Here is a 24021-nt window from a genome sequence, read left to right as displayed (position 1 = left end):
AAGGGGTTAGAGAAGCAGACACAGTCACAGTCCAGGTCAGAAGGAATAGCAAATAATCCAAATCAGTAGGCAAGAGAAGTCAAGAATTCAGTCCAAGTCAAAAACCAGTAGAAAATAGAAAATTCCCAAGGAAAGCACACGAAGGAGCCGTAGAAACCGAGTGATCTCTACGGCAGTCGCAAAGGAACTGAGGTGCCTGCGCTTCCTCCCGCCTTAAATAGTCATGTGGGGTGGGGCGCAGGTGCCAAAAAGGAGCTGTAAAATTCGACACCGAGAGGCTTCCAAGCAGGCACAGAAACCATTCTAATGGATTCAACGGATCCCATACCAGATCTAAATAACACCACTCTAGGGATGTGCACAAAACATGATTCAAACACTGAATTGCAGCACATTCCCTTTCCCTTTAACACAGAGGAGAGCAGGCCCATACCTATTCCTCCACCACTCACTGCCACTTCCTTAATCACAGCGCTCCCCCATGCTACCTTATTTTATTTATTTATTTGATTTCTATACCGCCCTTCCAAAAATGGCTCAGGGCAGTTTACACAGAGAAATAATAAATAAATAAGAAAAATAAAATGGATCCCTGTCCCCAAAGGGCTCACAATCTAAAAAGAAACATAAGATAGACACCAGCAACAGTCACTGGAAGTACTGTGCTGGGGTTGGATAGTGCCAGTTACTCTCCCCTTGCTAAATAAAGAGAATCACCATGTTAAAAGGTGCCTCTTTGCCAAGTTAGCAGGGGTGCCATTATCTTGGCATGCCAGCGACTCTCTCCCCCAGCTGCCCCTGTGTGACTCTGTTTATATCAAGTTTTGCATATGTGGAGGCCACGTGTGTGCCAGAGTCACGCAGGGGCAGCTGGGAGTGTTGCTGGTGCACCTAGGTAAGGGAGTGCCATGATTAAGTAGCAGCGAGTGGCGGCGGAACAGATATGGACTTGCTCTCCTCAATTTTAAAGGGGCAGGGTATGTGCTGAAATTTGGCATTCGAATAGCATTTTGTGCACATCCTTACACCACTCATTAGCCAGCAATCCTTTACATACATAGAGGCCATATGTACACACCCAATTCAACATGATTTTCAGATAATGTGAAATCTAGAATGGTGAGGAAGATAGATAAGAACCAATGTGCTTCTGCACAAATATATATTTACATACTGAATCATGCTTTATTTAATTTTTATTTTATTGAATTTCTATTCTGCCTGATATAGAAATCTGTAGGCGATGAGATACATGACAACATGTAGCCTGCTGTATGTTAGAGAGGTTGCTATCCCATGACAAGGAAAGAACTGCCAAATAGAGAATATGTAAACTGGCCCTAAGATAACTTCAGAGAGCACAAGAAAGGCGTGTTTGACAACTCGACACACTAGAAAAACACCCCAACCATTAATTAGGATCCCCTATACTTCTCAAAAGCTACAATGCTCAATCTAAATGAAGCAGCATAACTCCAACCCAGGAACAACTTTCAAGCAATAGCCACAAGATATAGCAATTTTTTCAATAAAGAGAGAGAAAACTTCAACACTAGTCCTCCAACCTCCTTGAAATATCAGATATCCAAATACTGTAAATGACTTCCTACTGAACTATATTAGTGAATGTGAAACACTCTTAACCAGAAAAGGTGCACTTGAAAGCATACATTATTCCACAGGACAAAGAAAGACACTTTTAGTTTGCATTTCCCTTAAGGCAAATCAGCATATAAGATATTCTACTGTGAACTGCTGGTTTTTTTTTATTGTCAACCATTACTTTAGTTTATATCAAGTTTTAGTCACACCTTGATATAAGAACAAACTTTATATCACAAGAACATAGAAACTATTAAATTTAGTTTAAGTCAGATTTAAAGTGGTTGAAAACAAAGTCAGTGGTTCATACCATTTCATCTGCCAATATGCCATTAATGCCATTTTCATATAAAGAAATGAGCCAATTCAGGCCTCGGACCTGATAATCACGCAGTTTCCCCGATTTTACATCTGCAAAGACAACAGCAAATATTATTTTAAAATTTCAAATCTTTACGCATACATTTCATAACAAATATTTCCAATGACACTGTACTTAAGTGTGGAAAGATATTATAAGAATCCTAGTAGAGGATGTAAAGGCCTTAGGGACCATCAGGGCCAAAGCAGCCAAGATTATCCCACCTACTGACCTGTCTGACTTCAAAGCCATCTTCAGCCTTCTGGTTACAGAAAGAATCCGTCCACAGTTATGGCGTTTGTCCCTGCAGATAAACAGGAACTATGGACAGCACAAGGGTGAAGCTTCTAAGCCTGTCAGCGTTGGGCTTACAGATGAACTCTCAGGATGTTGTATGCAACCACATACTCCCTGCTTTCTTTAAAATGACTGAAGAAAGCTCAAGTCTTTGAGAAATGACTGTGTGCTTCAGTCTCACATTAGTCATAAGACAAATTATCCCAAAATGGGTAATGTCAAGTAACCATGTTATCTGCTCCAAACAGATGCAATGTGGAAGTGGAGAAGAGGGGCAAGTTGCAGAATCACAGATGTGCTATTTATCTTTTCTGAAAAACAAACACTGTTTGGCTATGCAGTGTGATTACAGTAGTTGCTCCTTCTAGTAAGAACATGCACAGGGCAAGCAAATGCTAGCAGCAGTCTCAGTCCAGTTGTCCATTTAGCCCTCAGAAGAGAGCCTACTCTGAAGATAGAATGCTGAGGGTGAGGAGGTTATATACACATATATACATCACTTATTGTGTATAGACATTTATATTTTTTGAATTTTTTTCCTGCATCCCCTCTCACATTTTCAATCATCTTCAGAAACTGGGCAGCTCCATGAAAAAAGTTCAACCTCTCTCCCACTACCGCAATCCTTCGAAAGTGCCAGGTAGTACACACAGAATCACTGAAGACAACTCGGATTGCATCACACATGATTACAACTTTTACATATGTTTAATATCAGGAATCACTATAAGGGATCTTGAGAGTCAAAGTCTCAAATCTAACATATGGTGCACAACCTAACAAAGTCAATTATGCCAAGAAAGAAAAACTGGCATGCAATATATTTATCTGCAGAGACTCTCATCCTGGAAGATATGAACTGGTGTTTGGCTTAGAAAACAGAGTGCAGAAAACTGCTGCACGGAAATCAAAAGGAAGTTCTAGCTCTGTGTGTATGCCCTCTTTTTTGGAGCACAGTCACAGCCTGGAGTTTTCTTTGTAATTGAGATCAAGGAAGGGAAGTACAGGATTATGGGGAAAGGGCATGTTCTGGGATTTGTATATAAAGGTAAGTATTTCACTCAAATACAAATGTAAACAAGTGATCTTTGGTTGATCAACATTGAGCTAGTGCGTAAGTTTCCATGAAATCATCCTCTGGAGAAAGTTAGTATATCAAAATATTTCCATTTTAAGTTTAATGAAGAATGTGATTTAGATGATAAAAAACTGAACACATACATGATGGAGATTCTTCAAATCGAGTGCATACGTTCGTGGTCTTTGAGCTTTCTGTCAACAGCTCCTCATCTTCTTCTTGTTCAGTTCTACGATGGCGGTAACTGAAAACAACATAAAAGTCTAGAGTAAGAAGCTGCTATAGTGCATTCCAACACATTTCTAAATATGTAGATTAAGCAACTGTGAACTTAATTTCTTCACTAATAGCTGCTGTTTTCAGTTACGTTATATTCACCCACAAGGGGCTTTTTTTGCAAATGTAAACTCATTTAGGGTTAAGTAATGATGTATGGCCATTATCAGTTCGTGGATTCATTACATCTGATGTATAAGCATTATATTTTTAAGTGTCCTTTCTCCACAATGAGATAAGGAGTTTTGACTTTGAGTAGTTAGCTCCTTAAAAGCAAATTTTAACAACAACCCCCCACAGAACCATTATACCCCATAGAAACAAAGTTGCTTTTATTGGGAACATGTTTACGCATTTAAGTTCATTTAAAGGATTATTTCAGTCCCCAAAGTCTAACACCATAGGAAGCATTAATGAGTCATAAATATTACTTTAAAAAAGCATCTACCTAGCTTAATTAGAGTCACTTTCCCACAAATATAGTCACCATGAAAAACTAAAAGGCTTTTGATAAGGGCTCAGGCAGCCTTCATTCTGCACTAAATCCCACAACACTGGGACCATGAGGGAAAAAGCAAGACAGGTCTGCTTTTGGTTTCATTCTTCTCACTCACAAGGTTGCAAGTTGAACACAGAATCAAAGAGACTTCATAGGCATAGCAGTGCTTAATACCAGAGGCAAAATATATTAATCATGTTTCCAACATCAAATTTCCCAATTTGTTTTGTTTCTCCTATACAAAAGCAACACAACACACATATCATGTCATTGTTCTCCCATACCAGAAGCCTATTTACAAAATGTCTTAGTCACTTCCCAACTGTATTAACTGGGTACCCCTCCTCAATCCTCAGTAAGTTATCTTTACGATGCAACATGCTTTTACCTTGGATTGTTTCAATGTTCTTCCATCAGCATGGTTGGAGGGAAGATATAAAAAGATACCTTATCATTTGCACAGATGTCCCTGTTCAGAGGGGCATTTAGATTCATGTGATTCAGAGGAAGCAGAAAATGTGGCACATATTTTACTTCATTGCACTCTTTACTGCATTCCATACAATAAATTGATTTTATCCCTTTTAACAGGTTTGCCAGGAAGATCTATGGATTTTATTAAACATCTCTTTTTGTGGATAAGAATGTATGTGTTACTTCCCGTTTTGCCAAATTTTGCGCTATTGCATATAGAATTTGTCAAGTAATGGTGAAGGCTCCCTCAATCGGTTAAATAATGATGTTCACCTCACGAGGTGAACTTTTCTTATCTAAATGGGGTTAATGTGATACAGACTTATTGTACAGACTGTAGGCGGTTATGAACTGCGATTGTTAATTGTATCTGGTCAAGTACCATAATAAAGACCTATCTATCTGCATTTTCTCAGTCACAGTTATTTATTTACAAAATAACTTAGTCGTTTGTAAAACTTAGTCTTACACATGTAGAAACAAACTAAGTTTTATAAGTCAAAAGCACATGTGCGAAGAATTGCAGCTGAGCTGACATTCAAATTACAAAAAGGGACATAGCTCCACTGAAGTGGTAATGAGAACAGGTAATACTCACTCTCCAACTGATAACAGATTTTGTTTTTCATCCTTCTTTATTCGTGGTCGTCCTGGTTTCATTTTCAGAGGTGAAGTTGGAGTCTTTTGAGCAGCAGGCTGAATGAAATGAGCAAACAGTTCTGTCTGCTTCAACAAATATTCAAATCTGTTCGCTCGGTCTGTTTGCTGTAACAGAAATACAGAAGATCACAGGCTTATAAATTAAGAATTCCAATTCTGGAATTAGATTTTCAAGCATTTCAGAATCAAATTTATTCAACAATACCAATTAAGAGAACCCCCTCCTCAGTCTAGACTAAGTTCATCTAAAGACCACCACCTCCTCCAATTCAAACCTAACTTTGAAGACAACTGTTTTGATATCAGCCTCTGTGTCATGTTTTGGTCAATCCAGCTTTCCCACGATATGAACCTCTCAAAGTGGGGATTCTCTTACTGGGATAACAATTAATAAGGATGAAAGCAACTGACCCTCTTCAGGCCCAGAACAGAATCCTTTCTGTTGGTGGTGTCTACCTTGTGTTTATTTTTAGTCTGTCAGCCCTTTGAGGGGACAGGGAACCATCTCCCTATTATTATTTTTCTTTGTAAACTACTTTGAGAACTTTTTCCATTGAAAAGGAGTATATAAGTACGAGTAGTAAGAAAGGAAAGTGAACAAAAATTGCTCCTCCCACTTTGGGCACACAAAACATTCGTCCATGCATATGTTATTAGTCTGGATGTTGGCCACTAGGGGAAAATGTGCATACTGTATAAACATTTTAATATATCTGAAGAACATTTATGTTTTCAAAACCATAAGTTGTGCACATACAAGTCATATTTTAGTTATTTGGGAATACCATGTAATGGCCTTTTCAAGAATAATCAGCCATGTTATATGGCTGACTATATAGGTATTGTGTCCCTGCAATTCAGAATCAACAATTATATCAAATGTATTAGGAATAGAAAACATTACATAGTTGAGATATTTCATTCTTTTAAAAAGTCAAACTTAATTCCCTTGCTGTACCAGCCACATTATTTGCATAAATTTGAAATTAAGTAGGTACCTCAGAACAATAAGTGATCTCTTCTCCATAAACAAGAGAGGGAATACAGCAGATATTTCCAGATAGCAACTGTTGACATGAACTCAGGCAAAAATTGCTCCCACATGACCAGATAACATAGGAACATAGAAACATGCCATATACTGAGTCAGACCTATTGGTCTATCTAGCTCAGTATTGTCTTCACAGACTGGCAGCAGCTTCTTCAAGGTTCCAGGCAGGAATCTCTCTCAACCCTACCTTGAAGAAGCCAGGAAGGGAACTTGAAATCTTCTGCTCTTCCCAGAGCAGCTCCATTCCCTGAGGGGACTATCTTACAGTACTCACACATCAAGTCTCCCATTCGTATTCAAGGAGGGCGAACCCTACTTAGCTAAGGGGACAAGTCATACTACTAGAAGAGCTACTTGCTCTTTAAGACTAGAAAGCTACACATCAGCTTGTTTTCCTTACTATGAGATGATAGGAGAAACAGCCCTGAATTGCACCTCCAAAATTTACATTTATAAATAAGACAGCCTTGTGTGAAATGCTCAGATTTTCAGCTCTTAATCTTTCCCACTGTGTGTCTGGTAGAAAGATGCAGAAGGCAGCAGTGCCTGGAAGACCCTGCTCTGTGCACAACAGCCATCCCATTGCCACTCTTTTGAGGGACAGAGAGGGAAAAGAGCAGCTGTGAAGCTGAAAGTACAAAGAAAGTCAGACGAGGCTACTCACTGCTATTTGGAAGCTAGCAGCACAATGATTGCCAGGTCACGTGGTTCTCGTGTACCTCCTTTGATATCCCCTCCCTTGATAGGGCGACACTGTGACTGCTAGCTTATAAAATGTACATGGTGGGAGAGGGCCACAATTCAGACAAGTAGAATAGGCAATGCATAATCGTTCTCTGCAACTATATTTGCATCACTCATATAAAAAATTTCAGAGGAAATCTCAGACAGCAGCAACACAGTAGCTTCTTACTAATAGATATATAAACCAGATAGATGAGCCATTCACTAGTACAAAACTATAAATAGACGAGCCACTACATTACAAACTACAAACCATTTTTTCTTCATATGTAGGATCCGGTTCCTGGTTTTCTTTTTGCTTTCCTGGTGATTCATCATCAATCATTTCCTGAGGGGGAGACAACAAAGAATAGTAAACATCAGCTAAACCTTAAAATTTCACAAAGTATTTTTAAGAAGCAGCTAACACAAACCAGTTCTTCTTATTAGAAACTGCCATGCTAAACTATTTTATCTTAGGGAAAGTTCAGATGTAATTTCTCATCTATTTTTACTGTCTACCAAAACAACTACTAAATGGAAAGAGACATTGGTCTTACTGTGAAGGTTCTTTTTCCCTGAAGTAGGAGATCCTCAGAGTTTTCTGTGGGTGATGTACTGCACATGCTCGAGACAGAACTGGAATCATGTGACTTGATTGAAGGCGTGGTCACCACCCAGTCCCAGTTCCAGGACTGATGAGCGAGGCGTGATGGTTTCGGTGGAGAGAGCTCATTCTAACAGGATCAACTGTAATAATATATAAGGAACAAGAAAAAACAGCAACAGCAAGGGCACGAACAGTGTGCCCAGAGAAGGCTAGAAGAGGAAAGAAGGATTCTATTGAGCCCTGGGAGCAGGCCCGTCAATATTTCCAGAAATGGACCCCTCCCATGGAGAACAATAGCGAACAACTCAGACAGACTACGCCCCAACCCAGACACACATCCGGGCAGGGCTGAGGATCTCCTACTTCAGGGAAAAAGAACCTTCACGGTAAGACCAATGTCTCTTTTTCCCCTGAGTAGGAGATCCTCAGATAGGGACATGCCCAAGCAGCTACCAGGATCCAGGATGGGAGGATGTGTCTACACTACTTGCTGGAGAACGGTGCGACCAAATGCCGCCTGGTCCTGAGAAAAGTCCGGAATTTTATAGTGTTTGATGAATGGAGTGGACGAGGACCAAGTGGCAGCTCTGCATATCTCAGAAACGGGAATGTGAGCGCAAAAGGCAGACGAGGCGGCAGCGCTTCTAGTGGAGTGTGCGGTCACCCCTCCGGGGGGGTGAGATGGAGTGCTGTATACACCATGTGAATACAGGATCTAATCCAGCTGGCTAGTGTGGGTTTTGAGACCCGGTCGCCTAGATTGCTAGTACGGAAAGAAATGAATAGAGAGTCTGCCCGGCGAATGGATCGAGTGCGCTGTATGTACATGCGTAATGCCCTGCGTACATCCAGCTTGTGCCAGAGTTTTTCTTTTGGATGGACCGGATTTGGACAAAAGGAGGGGAGGACCAACACCTGTTCTCTATGAAAGGAAGAGTTGACTTTGGGAAGGAAGGTGGGGTCCAGTCGGAGGGTGACTGAGTCAGCGCTGAAGGTACAAAATTCCTTGTGAGCGGATAGGGCGGCCAGCTCTGAGACCCTGCGGGCTGAGGTCACGGCTACCAGGAAGGCAACCTTGAATGAAAGAGTTCTTAAGGGAATTGAAGCGATTGGCTTGAATGGTTCTTTGGTGAGGGCTTTGAGGACCCGATTCAAACTCCAAGAGGGGAAACGTCAGATGGGGGGAGGTGCCAAGTTGGAAGCCCCCCGTAGGAATCTGGACAAGTGGGGGTGCAGGTGTGCAGGGCCCGTTACACATTGGGAGAGCTGGAGGATAGATGCCAATGCAGAAGCTTGTCTTCTGAGGGTACTGGGGCAAAGCTTCATGTGAAGTCCCGACTGTAAGAATTCTAGGACCTCTGAGACCCCTGCCTCCATAGGGTCCTTGACGTGGGTGAGAGACCAACGCAGGAACGCCGACCAGGTGGACTGGTAAATGCGTATTGTGGAAGGGCGTCTGGAAGCTAAGATGGTGTCCTGGACGTCCTGGGAGTACCCTAGGTCTGCGAGTCTCGCGTGCTCAACCTCCAAGCGGTTAGCCGTAACCAGATTGGGTCCGGATGAAGGACCGGGCCTTGGTGTAGGAGATCCGGGCGATTGGGTAGGTGCCAAGGAGGGGCCACTGCCAGTTTCAGGAGGTCTGGAAACCACGGGCAGCGAGGCCAGTAAGGGGCTATCAGGATCAGCTCCCTTCTTTCTAATCGGAGCTTCTGGAGGACTTTCATGATAATTGGTACTGGAGGGAATGCATACAGAAGTGCTGCTGGCCAAGGAGAGTGTAGGGCGTCTATCCCCTCCGCGAGGGGAGAGTGGTACCTTGCGAAGAAGTGTGGAAGTTGATTGTTGCCCGGAGCTGCGAAAAGATTGACTGCTGGAACTCCCAGGTGTCTGGAGACCCGTTGAAAGACCTCCGGGTGTAGCAACCACTCCCCCGGATCCAATGCTTCCCTGCTGAGCCAATCCGCGACTTCGTTGTGATCGCCCCTGAGGTGTTTGGCGATCAGAGATTGGAGATTGAGTTCCACCCAGGCTAGTAGAAGGTCTGTCTCCGTCATTAGGGAGGGAGATCTGGTCCCCCCTTGTTGATTTATGTGGGCCTTTACGGTGATGTTGTCTGTCCGCAGTAATACATGGCGACCGTGGAGAATGTGTTGAAAGTGGCAAAGAGCTAAGCGGGCTGCTCGAAGCTCCAGCCAGTTTATGGGGAGTGTCCTTTCTGAGTCTGTCCAGGAGCCCTGTACGACCTGGCCCTGGCAATGGGCTCCCCATCCGCTTTGACTGGCGTCGGTCGTGACCAGAACCCTGCTGGGTTCTGTCAGTTGAGTCCCCCAGAGGAGGGCCGGTGATAGCCACCATAGGAGAGAGTCCTTGACGGCCTGGGTGAGAGGGATTAGTTGTTTCTGGTTTCCCATGATGTGGTCTTGCCATGGAAGAAGAAGCCATTGAAGAGGCTGGGAATGCCATCTTGCCCAGGGGGTGCAATCCAGGCAGGCTATCATGGAGCCTAGGGCTTGGGCCAAGGTCATGACGTTCTCCTATTTGCCCAGGAGGGGGCGTAGTTGTTTGGCAATGCAAGCCCTGCGTTTCTGGGGGAAGGAGATTGTGTTCTGAGCAGTGTTGAAAAGCGCTCCTAAATGGACCAGCTGTTGTGAAGGAACGAGGTGACTCTTCTGTAGGTTGATTATGAACCCGTGGTCACGCAGAGTCTGTATGGTGTTCTGAACATCCCTGGATGCTTGCTCCTTGGAGGGCGATCTGAGAAGGATGTCGTCGAGATATGGATGCAGGCCCACACCCTGGAGGCGGAGGAAGGAGTTCGGGGAGATCATCAACTTCGTGAAGACTCTCGGGGCCGAGGCCAGTCCAAAGGGGAGGGCCCGATACTGATAGTGTTCTCCATTGTATAGGAAGCAGAGGAATCTTCGATCGGAGGGTCTGATCAGGACATGTAGATATGCCTCCAAGAGATCCACTGAGGCCAGGAAGTCTCCCTTTCTCACCGCTTCCTTTATAGTGCGGAGAGATTCCATACGGAACTTCTTTTTCTTTACAAAGTGATTGAAGGCCTTGAGGTCTAGCACCGCCCTCCAGGAGTCGTCCTTTTTCGGTACCAGGAATAGAATGGAATAAACTCCCTGGAACCTCTCCAGGGGGGACACAAGCTGTATGGCATTGATCTGAAGCAGATTATGTATAGCAAGTTTCATCCGACGATGTTTGAGATGGTTGGAGGATTTTGGAGTGGGGATGAAGCGAGAAGGTGGGGGGGATAGCAGGTCTATGGAGTATCCCATCGAGATGGTGTCTAGGACCCCCTTGTCTGTAGCTGTCGACATCCAGGTTAGCAGAAAGTGCGACAGCCTTGCACCCACGGGGATGTCGTCATTGCTTCCGCTGACGGTAGTAAGTGAAGGAGCGAGAGTTTGTTCCACGGGGATGGCCTCTGGAACGGGGTCTCCACTGTGAGCATCTGAAACCTCTGGAGAATGAGGAGCGTGACTCTCTGTTTTGGTCATGTTGAAAGGGTTGGTTGTAGGGCTGGCGGAAGGGACGAAAGGAACTATGGCCGCCGCGAAAGGAAGACCTGAAATCTTTCTTAGCAGCTGGCATGACTTTCTTTTTGTCTTTGGTATCCACCAGGATGGGATCCAGCGACTCGCCAAATAGGGATGAACCCGAAAAGGGGGATGCTGTCAGGGCCATCTTCGATTTGGTATCAACGTGCCAGGATTTGAGCCAGAGGATCCTGCGAACCGCGACACCGGAGACCAAGGCTCTGCAAGATTGTTGTATAATGTCCAGGCTGGAGTCTGCGGTCAAAGCCGCGGCCTTGGCCATCTTGTTAATCCCCTGGCGTAATTTGGTAAGTTCCGGGGGGACCCACTGCACCAGCTCCTTAGCCCAGAGGACCGTAGCACGTGCGAAGATGGAGTTGGTAGTAGCCATTTTGATAGCCGACGCGGAAGCCTCATGAGTTTTCTTCAGCAGGGTGTCACAGCATCGGTCTTCTTGGGATCTGAGCTGCTCCTGATGCTCGGATTGGACGACCGCCCCTGACACCAATTGGGCGACAGGTGGATCCACCTTAGGAATCGCGATGAGAGAAGCCACATCTGAAGGTAGGAGATAGTGTTTCTTTGGTAAGCTGCCAATCGGCTTGGCTGACGTAGGACGTTGCCATTCAGCACACATAACCTTCTTGAATAGAGGAGGAAAAGGTTATTTGGCGCTGTGGGTGGAAAAACCTGTTGGTCAAAGGAGGTAGTAGTGGTATTGGATGGATCCTCTGCGGGGGAGACATCCTTGATTGTGTGTTTAGCTTTAGCTAATAGAATCTCAAAATCTGAGGATGAAAATAACCTAGTGGAATTAGAAATGGGGGGATTGATCTCTTCCTCGGACAACTCTCCCTCCTCTTTTCCAGAATCAGAGTCATTGACGGGGGCCAGCGGGTGTGAGTGCGAGGACTGCTCCCCGGAGGAGTGAGGAATAGCTGGTGGGGCAGGTAAGGCCGGTAAGTGGGGAGGGGGGGTTGAGGGTTAGAGGGTTGAGAGGGGGGGTAGCATAGGATTAGGGAGGGTAGGCTTGGATGGGGGGGGAATGTGCCTCTGAGGAGAGGTAGAGGAGGAAGAGGAAGAATTCCTCTTGCGTTTGCTTCTGCGTCTGAGAGTGGGAGGTCTTGGCATAAACTAACCCCTTTCCCACGTGGGGATAGCTCTGCGCCTAGGGCTGGAGTCTGGGGAGGATGAGGAAAGGCGATTGTCAGCCAGTGCTCTGGTTCTCCTATGCCCCCTATGCTCTCCTGGTATAGAAGGGGCAGCCTCTCTTTGTAATGGGAGAGCAGGATTAAGGGCACCAGGTAAAGGAGCCTGATGCAGGTCAGTCTGGTTTAAGTCAGAAAGGGCTATTTTTGGAAAGCCCGTAGGAGCTGAGGGCACGCTGTTAACAGGGTCTGCAGGCTGCCCTAGTTGAATATACGGAGCCGCAGGTGGCTCTAAATTAAATTCTCTAGCGAATAAAGCTCTTAGCCACTGGGTGGCTTGAGGAGAAAAGGGATCGCTACTTACAGTCTGCGTTTGAGCAGGGAGATGAGAAGTGCCTGGGGCTGCATTCTGGAGCAGGGGGGGACAGCGCGGACCAGCCGGTTCCCCCTCTACCGCCAGATCATTAGAATGTGTTGATATAGGAGCCGGAAAGGTGCCCACCGGGCTCCGGCGGCAGTTGTATCGATTTTGGCGCACTCCCTGTCCTTCTCTTTAGTCTTAGCGCCATTCTTTCCCGCTTTCAGTTTCAAGCGGCGGCAAACTGATTGTATCAGAAGCCGCTCACTCAGCCGCTTACGCCCCTCAACCAAGAGACCAGCTTCCTTCTTGGAGTCCTTTCGTTTTTTCTTCTTTTTTGGTACAGAGGACTGGTCATTTAAGTGTTTTGCTTTCTTTGCAGCCTTACCCGGCCGTTGCTTGGCGGGTTTTGAAGAGCGGGGCTGTTCAGAGGAGTCTGCAACTGGCGGTGGAGCCGCGACCCTCGGGAGCAATGTAGGCGGGGAGAGAGCTGCAGTGGAACAGGCTGCCGAAGCAGCAGGCTGAGCTAGTAAACAGCTCTGATCTAACGCATGCGGTAGATGAGCACTCTCAGAAAGGGAGCCCTGCATTAAATCCTCGGCGTGAGACACCTCCATAATAATTAAATAAAAGGAGAAATTTGGAGACCGATTAAAATTGGAAAGGAAAAAAGGTAAAATTTGGAAAAAAATTCGCTTTTTTTGGGCTGAATAGAAACCTGCTCCCTTCCCACCCTTGCACACGAGTTGAGGAAGAGAGACAGGAAGCAATAGGGCAGTAAGAGCGAGAAAAAGGCAAAGGTAAGCAGAGAAAATACCTAAAGACCAGAGCTCTCTCCAACCAGGTCCTATCCCGAGTGAGACAGGACTGGGAGGTGACCAGGCCTTCAATCAAGTCACATGATTCCAGTTCTGTCTCGAGCATGTGCAGTACATCACCCACAGAAAACTCTATCTCACGATCTCCTACTCAGGGGGAAAAGAGTGGTAAGCAACCATCTATCTATCTATCTATCTATTTCTCCTAGGTGTGCAATGGAATGTGCGTCCCAGCAAGCCATCTGATTGGCTGGGGCGCAGGCCAATGGCGGCAGCGGGCCGCCATGCTGGCCCTGGGACTGGCTGGCAAGGGGGGGAGGCAAGTGGCGGCTGCGGAGGCCAGCGGCGGGCTGCCAAACCGGTACTCGGCCCCAGCTGGCGGGCCCGGCCACGGTGGTCATGGGCTGGCCGCAGAGGCGGTGGTGGGCCCGGCCGCAGCAGCGAGCCCAGATACTGGGGCGGAAGGTGGGGGGAGAGGTGGCCGGCCCCAAAGAGGCCGGCCGTAGAGACTGGCAAGCGGTGGCAGCGGGGCTCCGGCAGGCCGCAGAGGTGGCACTTGGCGTGGTGGGCCCGGTGGTGCGGGGCCCGGCCGCAGAGGCGGCTCTTGGCCAGGCAGCACCAGGACTGGCTGCCGAGGCCAGGTGCCTGTGGGAGGCTGGTGTCGGAGGGAACCGGGCGGCAGGACTTTCTTGTTCGCCGCCTGAGAGGAGAAGTGGCGGCGGCCTGATAAGTAGAGCTTTTTAAAATGCAGGGGGAGGAGAGAGTGGGGCCGGGGGGAGGGCAAGACGGAGTGGGGCCGGGGGGAGGGCAAGACGGAGTGGGGCCGGGGGGAGGGCAAGACGGAGTGGGGCCGGGGGGAGGGCAAGACGGAGTGGGGCCGGGGGGAGGGCAAGACGGAGTGGGGCCGGGGGGAGGGCAAGACGGAGTGGGGCCGGGGGGGAGGGAGGGCAGGAGAGACGGGCAGGAGGGTGAGAGAGAGGAGGGGGAGGGAGGGCAAGACAGAGTGGGGCGGGAGGGAGGGGAAGAGGGGCAAGAGTGTGGGGCAGAAGGGAGGGAGAGTGGGGCAGGAGGGAGAGGGGAACAGCCGGCCCCAAAGAGCGCACAGATGCTCTGTGCGGGTTGGCTAGTGTTAAAAGTAATCCGAATGCCTCAGCTACATGTATTATATGTGGTATAGAGTGAGAGAGAAAGAAACACTTGACCTTCCATTGTCTCCGTCTTTCTCCCAATCTTTGATCCATTCAAAACTCTGTAACCATCTATCTCCTGATCATGCTGGTTCCTATACAGTGGTCCCTCTACTTATGAAATTAATCCGTTCCGAATGCACATTTGTAAGTCGAAAAGTTCGTAAGTCGAAAAGCGGTTTCCCATAGGAATGCATTGGGAACAGATTAATGCGTTCCGGAGCCTAGAAAAAAGACCCAGACCCCCAGTAAGGCTTGCAAACTGCACAGGAACATTTCTTTTCAATAATAAACAGGCAGTAAACAGGCAGGCAAGTCAAGGAAACCGCATGTAAAATTCGTAAGTCAAGGAAAAACCCCATCTAAAAATTTGTAAGTCGAAAAAACCGCATCTAAAACCGGATCTAAAACTGCCGTTTGTAACTCGAAAAATACTTATGTCGAGTAGTTCGTAAGTCGAGGGACCACTGTACTTCTGATATACTCATATACTTCTATAAAATCAGCAAAAATAGTATTCATTTGGACAGAAATCTATACTATAGTGTCTGTGTCCATTTTGGAACTTTTAATCTAGCAACTCCCAACATACATTCATTCTTACTGGCACCACAGCAACATAATGAGAAGTATGATGGATGCGAATGGTAACCGGAGGGCCTTGTAGAAGATATATTTCCAGGGCACTGGAGATAAATTCTTTTCCGTAGCATTTATATTGCACTTTCAAATATACATTAATGGGGCTGTGTGTTCAAAGGACTTCAAGTGTATTTTTTAAAATAATCCATACTTTTGCAATGCCTGTAAGACTTGTATTACTATTAGCATATGGCAGGCACTATTCCCTCTAAGGCATATGCACATGCGCACGCTCATAACTTTTTTGATGTCCACTCAGTTAATTTTAGATCCTGCTCAGGTTGAACCAGGAAGGCCCCATTCTGAATGCATGTGTGCGCACACTGCCTTGATACTGCCGCCCACAACAAAACTCATTCTGCACAGAGATGAAAAAGATTAGAGGGACCACTGATGGTGGGGCGGGGGGCGGCTGAGAGGGAGTGGCTTACTTACAGCCAACTACTGAGTTCATGGCAGAGGTGAAATTCAAACCAGGGACTTCTTGATTCACATCTCAGTCCCTTGGTACTAATTCACATCAATTTCAATATAGCTACCAGAACTGCTAAACTTTCTTTTTCTGTGACTTATATGACAATGGAAGCAAAACTATCAGAGGGAAGCCAAGATCACCAACAATAGATACACTATGGTAGGGAATGTCAGAGGCTATCAGACAACAACTTACTGGGTCATAAGGAAACCCGACTACTTCACAAAACAGTCCAAGCAAAACCTCAGCACAGATGCACATTTAAGAATACAATCTCAATATTCTAGTATCTATCATCACAAGGCTCCTAAAAACTCATGAACAAGTGTGTTCATATCATAGCAAGTGTTAATATCAATCCACTCAATATATCCAATGGCACTTCCATACAGACAAAGATTGTCCAGAAACATCTGCTTTCTACACCATGTTAATAAAGGCAAAATACAAACTCAAAAATCTTGGAACCAGACAATATACAATCATGACTCATAACTTATATTCATATAATTTCCATTGCTATATCTTAGTTATATCAAGAGGCATGTGGAAGCATGCAAAACATTGCCTATTAAATACAAGAGGAGGAAGAATAATAGGCATATCAATAACTTGCAAAGCATTAACACAAATCTGTTAAAGAAATATATTTTTTAAAATCACAAAGTGGAGGTGACATCTGTTTGGTAGATATATGCTGCTATAATGTGATCTTATTAAACTTTCAATAGTCTTATTTTTGTACATTTAAAAAGAACTTTTATTCACAACCTTAGTCAGTAATCTAAAAAGTATGCTTCAGGTAGATTCAGGAGAATTAGAGCTTAAGATTTCAGACTCGAGATAACATTTCTACATACAACTGATGAGGCTGCAATGCTAAGCACACCAAGGAGGAAACAATCCCCTCTGAACTCAATTACTTCCAACTAAACATAAACAGAATCAGGCTCAAAATGGTGTATTTCCCAGTGTTCCAGATTCAGACAACTGAAGCTACATGGATTAGCTGAGACGTTGTAGTCATGTCGTGTCATGTCCAACAGATACAGGTACACAACTAGATAGTGCAAAAATTATGCCTAACCAAAAAAAGTGGGGATGGGAGGGTGCAACTTGTCCATTGGTAAAAAGTCAAGTCAGGAATGGCGTAAAACTTACATTTCATGAGCAAAACTCTTGCCATTCAGGGACCATTGTTTTGGCTATCAGTATTCCTTATATCAGTGTTTCTCAACCATCCATCTGCGGATGGTCCGTGAGGAGTTGAGTGCTGGTCTGTGCTGGTCCATGAGGAATTAATTCCTCCCGCGCAAAAAATTTCAAGCCGATGGGAGCCTCCACTGCTGGGAGCTCTCCAGAGCTCATTTCTAGGCAGGCAGCCCTTGCTGCAGGGATAATGTTCATTTCGAGGAAGCTAAATGAGTTTTATCATCACTGAGGGCTGCCTGCCTAGAAATGAGCTCTGGATAGCTCCCACTGGCAGTGCCCCCCCCACTTGAAAATGTTTTGGGGGATACCTGGGGGTAGGGGCAAGGGGGGGTTACCTCTTTACTAACTGCTGGTCCGGGAAACTGCAGTAAAAAGACTGTAACGGTCCATGACTCCAAAAATATTGAGAACACTGCCTTATATCATCTTAGCCCCCGCACGTGATCTAGTACATACGGGGCAATCTACATCAAAGCATCCCAAGTGAAGACCACTCTGGCTCTGTGGTGTCTATTCAGAGCAATGAGGATTTGTGATCTCCTGAGAGTAAGCAGGCTACTTATGTCCTATCATGTTCAAATACTTGGGAGAACAGAATCACCCTGAAGTAAGATGGCACTGGGAACCTGTCTGTAGGAGCCCTCCATGGAACTTGTCCTCTTTGTAGACGCAGTTCACCCAACCGACACAATTCAGGCGTATCAGAACGTGCACGTTGCCGACCCAATTCTGACAGTCTGGGACCTTCTGAGTCAGCAGAGTTAGAACTGCGCTGTTTTGAGGTTTTGAGCCCCAATAGCAGGTGGTTCTCCAGAAAAGGTAAAGGGGGAGTCAATTGTGCGCTCCCGGCTCCGGCCATTCCGCGCAGCTCTTCGCCTTGCCAGGCCTCCTACTAAACACGGCGGCAGAGCATCCGCTTGGTCTGACTAAGACCGGGAGCGGGGGGAGGTTAGGGTACTTCTCGTCAGAAGGGAGCCCAACACGACCCCCCAACCACACCAAAACCTTCTCTTCAGAGGAAAGAGCGAGGGCGGGAGGTGGACGCGCCGACTGCGGATGCATCCCCCCAGCACACGGTGGCTGGGGCCGCTCGGTCGCCGGCACATGCAGAGGATGGGAGGCTACACTGCTCTCTCCAGCCGGCTGCTCATCGCGCTATTGTCTCAGCCCCACGCGGCTCGCCTGGGGCCCAACCCGCCACCCGGAGGCACCGTCGCCAAGAGACTCGACGGCCACCCGGCTGCGGGCATCTCTGTCGGCGGAGAGGAACCCTCCTCCACCACCACCCCGTGGACCAACTGGGCTCCCGCCTGCCCGCTTCCTCCCCTACCCCGCCGCCTCCCACTCCTCACAGCCAACCTCCAAGCCGGCGAACGAGCCGCCTCCATCACACGGCGGGCAAGAGCCGCCCGCCGAGGAACAGCGTTGTTGCCTGGCGTGGGAGCTGCCACTCCTCTCCCATCCGGGCAACTTTGCCCTCCCTCACCGTGCCCTCCTCGGCGTCTCCTGTGGGCAACCCCTCCGCGGCTGCCGGGGCCACCCCCGCGTCCTCCGTGCCGGGAACCAGAGCGCTGGCAGCGAGGGAGTTTCCATTCTCGGTCTCCTGCCCCGCCGCAGTAGACATGATGGACCCGTCGTCCCGCCGGGCGCCACCGTCCGACTCGCGACCGCCCCGCGTGAAAGCCACCGGCAGATGGATGGGACCCCTCGCCGCCGGTGCCTCGGCCGGCCTCTGGCGCTTTCTTCCTCTCTTCTTCCACGGCCCCCTCGCCACTGCCGCCCCGGCTTTCTCTCAACGCAGTTCCTCCAACCAGGAACCGAGCCGGCTCTCGAGTCTCGCGAGACTAATCCTCGCGCCCGGGCGGTGAGTGAGGGAAGAGAATCGTGCTGGGGGGGGGCGTGGAGAAAGCGCCCGTCGTCCTGTGCTTGAAGAATCCGAACTCTGATTGGACAATAGAAGAAAGAAGGTGGTACCTACTGGTGCCAGTGTCTGGCACAGAGGTAGAATGTAAGTCTATGGTTCCAGGGCGAGTGATTTTGCCGGTGATGGGCGGAGCTAGGTGCGCGAGGAGGACCAACGGGGGGGAAATGTATTGCGTCATTGGGTTTATTGAACTGGGTTGGGTGGGATATTGCTTTCTTTTTGGCGCGTTCCAGATGAAGGCGGGAGCTCGAAGACCTGTGCCGCGGTTGCTCATTGTAGAGCTTAAGGAGTGTTAAAGCAGTTTCGCGAATGACTGTCACACAAAAGGCACTTTTTAGGGCATTTTATTTAAAAGATTCTGCCTTTTGACCAACGGCTTTCTGCAGTCAAGTAAACTCATATACTAGTATAAAGCCGTATCAATTATTTCGAACAGTCCACAAACAAATCAAACAGCAAATGATCCCCGCCGGTGTTGTTTGGACATACGTAAAGAATGTAGCTATTAATGTTCTTGAGATAAATAAATAAATTTAATTTAAATTTATTTTATTTACTTATTTATTTATTTTCTTATACTGCCTCACCCAGATGGCTTTAGGCGGTTCACAAATATAAAAACAGATTGAAAACAACTCGTTAAAACCAGTTCAGAATCATATGTAAGTAGCAACACAGATATGCTACGATAGATATATTGGACAACCATTCCACTGAGAGTGAATTGAAAAACAAATTAAATTATTACACAGTGATATCCAAACTCACAAGCTTTAGATAATATAATTCCATTCAGAGTTGTGCTATTTTTATTATTTATTGAGAAAATAAATCACTTTTGTCATCTAACTTGGCTTATGTTTTAAATTATTGTAATAATGATATGTAATTATATTATATAGAGAATATATATATAGAATGGATTACATAAGCAGTTTATCATACTCGGGCGTTTAGCTATAATTGAGCAGATGGATTCAAAGAATGGATTCATCCCCAGCTCCTGAGGACCCAACAACTCCAACCCTCCCTATTCTCTTCATTATCTCCCCCCACTAGAGGGGGCCGCCAGGGAGAGGGGAAAACACAGGCCCCCAATTCCATAGCTTTGCCCCTGATCGTGCAGTGATTTAAAAAAAAAAACTGTTGGCAACTGCTCAACACTGCTGGTCCTGATATAAATGGTACAACTTAAAAAGCAAGGAAGCATGTATGAAGTATATTTATTTATTTATTTGTCTTGTATTTTTATACCACCTGATATGTACATCTCTATGAGGTGTGCAAAATTTAAAATATTTAAAAGTCACAGATTAAAATACATGACACAATAAAAACAATAGAATAAAATAGTTATTAAAACAATTTTTTTTTAATTATTAAAATTAATTCTAATTAAAAGCCTATGAAAACAGGAGAGTCTTGAAGGTCTTCCTGAAAACAAACAGAGAAGGAGATGTTCTTATTTCAGCAGGGAGCATAAGCCTGGCCCTGGGTCGCCACCAAAGTGTAAAGTGGCAACTGTAACCGGACCTCTCCAGAAGATCGTAACAGGCAGCAGGGTTCATGACAAAGGAGATGTTTCCTTAAATAGCCTGGACCCAAGCCGTTAAGGGCTTTACAGGTAACTAGTTTACTTCACGCAGAGCATTTGCACGCTACTACTTGATTGCTCCCCTCACCCCTGCTACAGCCCCCCTCACCTCAGAGATCTCTCCACTCTCATCTGAGCCACACTCCTGCTCCTCCTCCTCTATCCCATTGCTTCCATCCTCCTCACCCCTCTTGGTCACTCCTTCATCCCTTTACTCCATCCCCCTCACCACTCTTGGTTGCAGCTGCAACATTGTGGCTCCTGTTGGTCAAGCTACAGCCCCCTATCCCCAGAGACCTCCTCACCCGAGCCCCACTCCTTCTCCTCCCTACAGGAGCAGCAGCAGCAGCAGTTGGCTGACCCCTTCCTCACTCCCGCCACCGCCATAGCTACTCGTTCCCCTCAGGCCGCTGACAGGCCCGGGCCCGTCTCTTGCCCGCCTGCCTGCCTCCTTCAATGGACCAAACAGCAGCAGTGGTTGACTGGGCCCTTCCTTGCTGTCACCGCCACCGTGGCCACTCATTCCCCTCAGGCAGCTGACAGGCTTGGGCCTGTCCCTCAATCTTCCTTCTTTCTCTTTTCCCCTCCCTTCTTTTTCTTTCTTTCTCTTTCACTCGCTTTTCCCTTCTGTCTTTCTTCCCCTTCCTTCTTTTTTTCCCTTTCTCTCTCTCCCTCCCTTCCTGAGTTAACAGATCTTGTTCATCTTGTTTCCTCATCTAATTCACACAGTGGCAGCCTCCTCCTGAAGGGGCTCTTTCCTCCCTCATGACCCCTCCCTTCGCAGGCCCGGCCCACTATCCTTTTAGATAGATAGATAGATAGATAGATAGATAGATAGATAGATAGATAGATAGATTCCTCTCCTCTACAATCAAGAACATCTCCTGACCAGTAACAGTTGCATTCAAACTTACCTTAACCATCAGAGGTTCCTCCTATCTATCTGCATATGGAATCCCCACTGCCCAATTACCATGGTGCCATAGACTCTTCCTCCCTATCTGCATATGGAATCCCCACTGCCCAATCATCACGGTGCTTCTGCTTGTGAACTCTCAGGAGAGCTGCCATGCACAGGATTAGCCACCTGTACGCCTTAGAGAATTATAGATAACCAGCACTCTGTATTTCACCCGGAAATATTTCAGCAGCCAGTGAAGTTCTTTTAAAACCGATGTTATGTGGTCCCTTCGTATTGTCCCAGAGACCAATCTGGCTGCCGCATTCTGTACTAATTGTAGTTTCCAGACTACGTACAAAGGCAGCCCCATGTAGAGCACATTACAGTAGTCAAGCCTGGAGATTACCAGCATATGTATCACTGTTTTAAGGTCAATCAATCATCTTTATTAAGACCAGCACAGGATATAGTACAAATACAACGAAATAAAATATCATTAAAATTATTATAGAACTAAATTGCTGCAAATTCATAAATATAATAATTAAACTATAAGGTTATGATTAAAATACAACTATAAAAATTGTGGGATGACTAATAAAATAAGATAAAACAAGAGTAAAATTATGATTATTAAAATAGAATCCTAGGAGTTGTGGCGAGATCAGTAGAGCTAAAACAAGGGTAGGTTTTATTGTATGTATGTATGTATTCAGTTTCTATACCGCTTTTCCAAAAATGGCTCAGGGTGGTTTACACAGAGAAATAATAAAAAATAAGATGGATGGATGGATGAGGTATAAGGTAAAGTATACAACTATCTTTAAAAGTAGGACATCTAAAAGTATAAAATAGTTAAAATAACATATAATAGCTACAATGTGAAACAGAGCAACAAATTAAAATTAAACAATCAAGTAAAATAATCAGTAGTTAAAAATCTGCTGCAAGGGGTATGGACTAGCAATCAGGGCCCGGCGGGTCCTGCTTTAAGGTCATTCACCTCTAGAAATGGACATAGCTGATGTATCAGCAACAGCTGATAAAAGGTGCTCCTGGCCACCGCCTCAACATGAGAAACCAGGGAGAGTTTTGGGTTCAGGAGCACTCCCAAGCCATGTACCTGATCTTTCAGGGGAAGTGTAACCTCATCAGAACAGGCAGATCTAAACCATCTCTTGGGTTGTCCCCCGCCACCAGTCAGTATCTCCATCTTGTTTGGATTCAACTTCAGTTTGTTATCCCTCATCCAGCCCATTACTGGATTACTGCATTACTGCCGCCAGGCAGGCAATTAGGGAAGATATGCCATTTCCTGATGAGGTCAGCATGGAGAAGTAGATCTGGGTGTCATCAGCATACTGATAACACCCAGCACCAAACTTCCTGATGATCTCTCCCAGTGGTTTCATGCAGATGTTAAAGAGCACTGGGGACAGTATGCCTTGTGGAACTCCACACTTCAGTTCTTGCTTAGCAGGACAACAGTCTCCAAGCAACACCATCAGGAATCTACCAGAGAGGTAGGAGTGGAACCACTGTAAAACAGTGCCACCCAATCCCACCTTCTTCAGGCAGTCCAGCAGGATACCATGGTTGATGGTATCGAAAGCCATAGAGAGATTCAAAAGGATCAGCAGAGTCACACTTCCTCTTGTCGATAGCCAGTTGGAGATCATCCATCAAGCCGACCAAGGCAGTCTCAACCCCCTAGTCCACATGAAAGCCAGTTTGAATTGGGTCTAGATAATCTGCATCAACCAAAACTGCCTGGAGCTGAAAGGCCACCACCCGCTCAACCACCTTGCCCAACCATAGAAGATTAGAAACAGGTCTTTAATTATCTAACTCCGAGGGATGCAATGCAGGTTTCTTCAAAAGTGGTCTAATATTAGCCTTCTTAAGACAAGGAGGCATCCTGCCCTCCCTCAGAGAAACATTTATAATATTTACCAGACTTTCTCTGATAATATAATTATCAGGTGAGATAAGCCAAGTTGGGCAAGGGTCAAGAGAACGGGTTGTAGGACACACAGTCTGACTCAGTTTGTCCACTTCCTCAGGAGCCACAAACTAAAAATGATACAGTCTAATCCCATAAGAGAGGTTGCTGGGCACCTCCACAGTAGACTCTGCAGTAACTATGGAATCCAGCTCGGCCTGAATATGAGAGATTTTATCTGCAAAAATGTCATTTAAAATGTCACAGCGAGTGACTGATGGTTCCAAATTTAAATTCAAGGGGAAGGGGATACATACTAGCCCCCTCACAACTCTAGACAACTCAACTGGATGTGAATTTTCGGAAGCAATATTCAGTAGAAATATGGATGCATTTAAGCTTAGTATGCTGACCATATAATAACTTGGTGAGGGGGAGATAGATCTAATTGAGTTTCAGGCCTGGCTATTGGACAGACACTGCCTTAGTTGCCTGAGCTTTGTTGAGAAAGTGTGTCTTGATTCTCCTGAACCTTTCAGGGGTTTTCAATATTTAAAAAATTTGAAAGTACCATAACATACTGTGGTAATCTGGGATGATTCTCAGGGCCATCCTGAGAGAGAATCAGTCACAGT

General features: G+C 46.1%; 1 protein-coding gene across 1 annotated transcript in view; it reads right to left on the bottom strand.

Moving 5' to 3' along the window:
• SMARCA5 (SWI/SNF related, matrix associated, actin dependent regulator of chromatin, subfamily a, member 5) overlaps positions 1–18892 on the bottom strand; it is a 54490-nt gene extending 35598 nt beyond the window's left edge. Inside the window, exons 1-5 of the mRNA XM_053254031.1 lie at positions 18512–18892; positions 7296–7370; positions 5186–5352; positions 3482–3582; positions 1913–2013 (exon numbers count right to left, since the gene is read on the bottom strand). Of these exons, the coding sequence (XP_053110006.1) occupies positions 1913–2013; positions 3482–3582; positions 5186–5352; positions 7296–7370; positions 18512–18649 (582 nt within the window). The 5' untranslated portion in view covers positions 18650–18892. The remainder of the gene's footprint in view (positions 1–1912; positions 2014–3481; positions 3583–5185; positions 5353–7295; positions 7371–18511) is intronic.
• Between the last annotated feature and the right edge of the window lie 5129 nt (positions 18893–24021).

This window comes from Hemicordylus capensis, chromosome 5 (genome assembly GCF_027244095.1).
Source record: "Hemicordylus capensis ecotype Gifberg chromosome 5, rHemCap1.1.pri, whole genome shotgun sequence".
In the NCBI taxonomy this organism is placed as follows: Eukaryota; Metazoa; Chordata; class Lepidosauria; order Squamata; family Cordylidae; genus Hemicordylus; species Hemicordylus capensis.
Note: the sequence above shows the minus strand (reverse complement) of the source record. Positions and strands in the feature narration are given on the sequence as shown.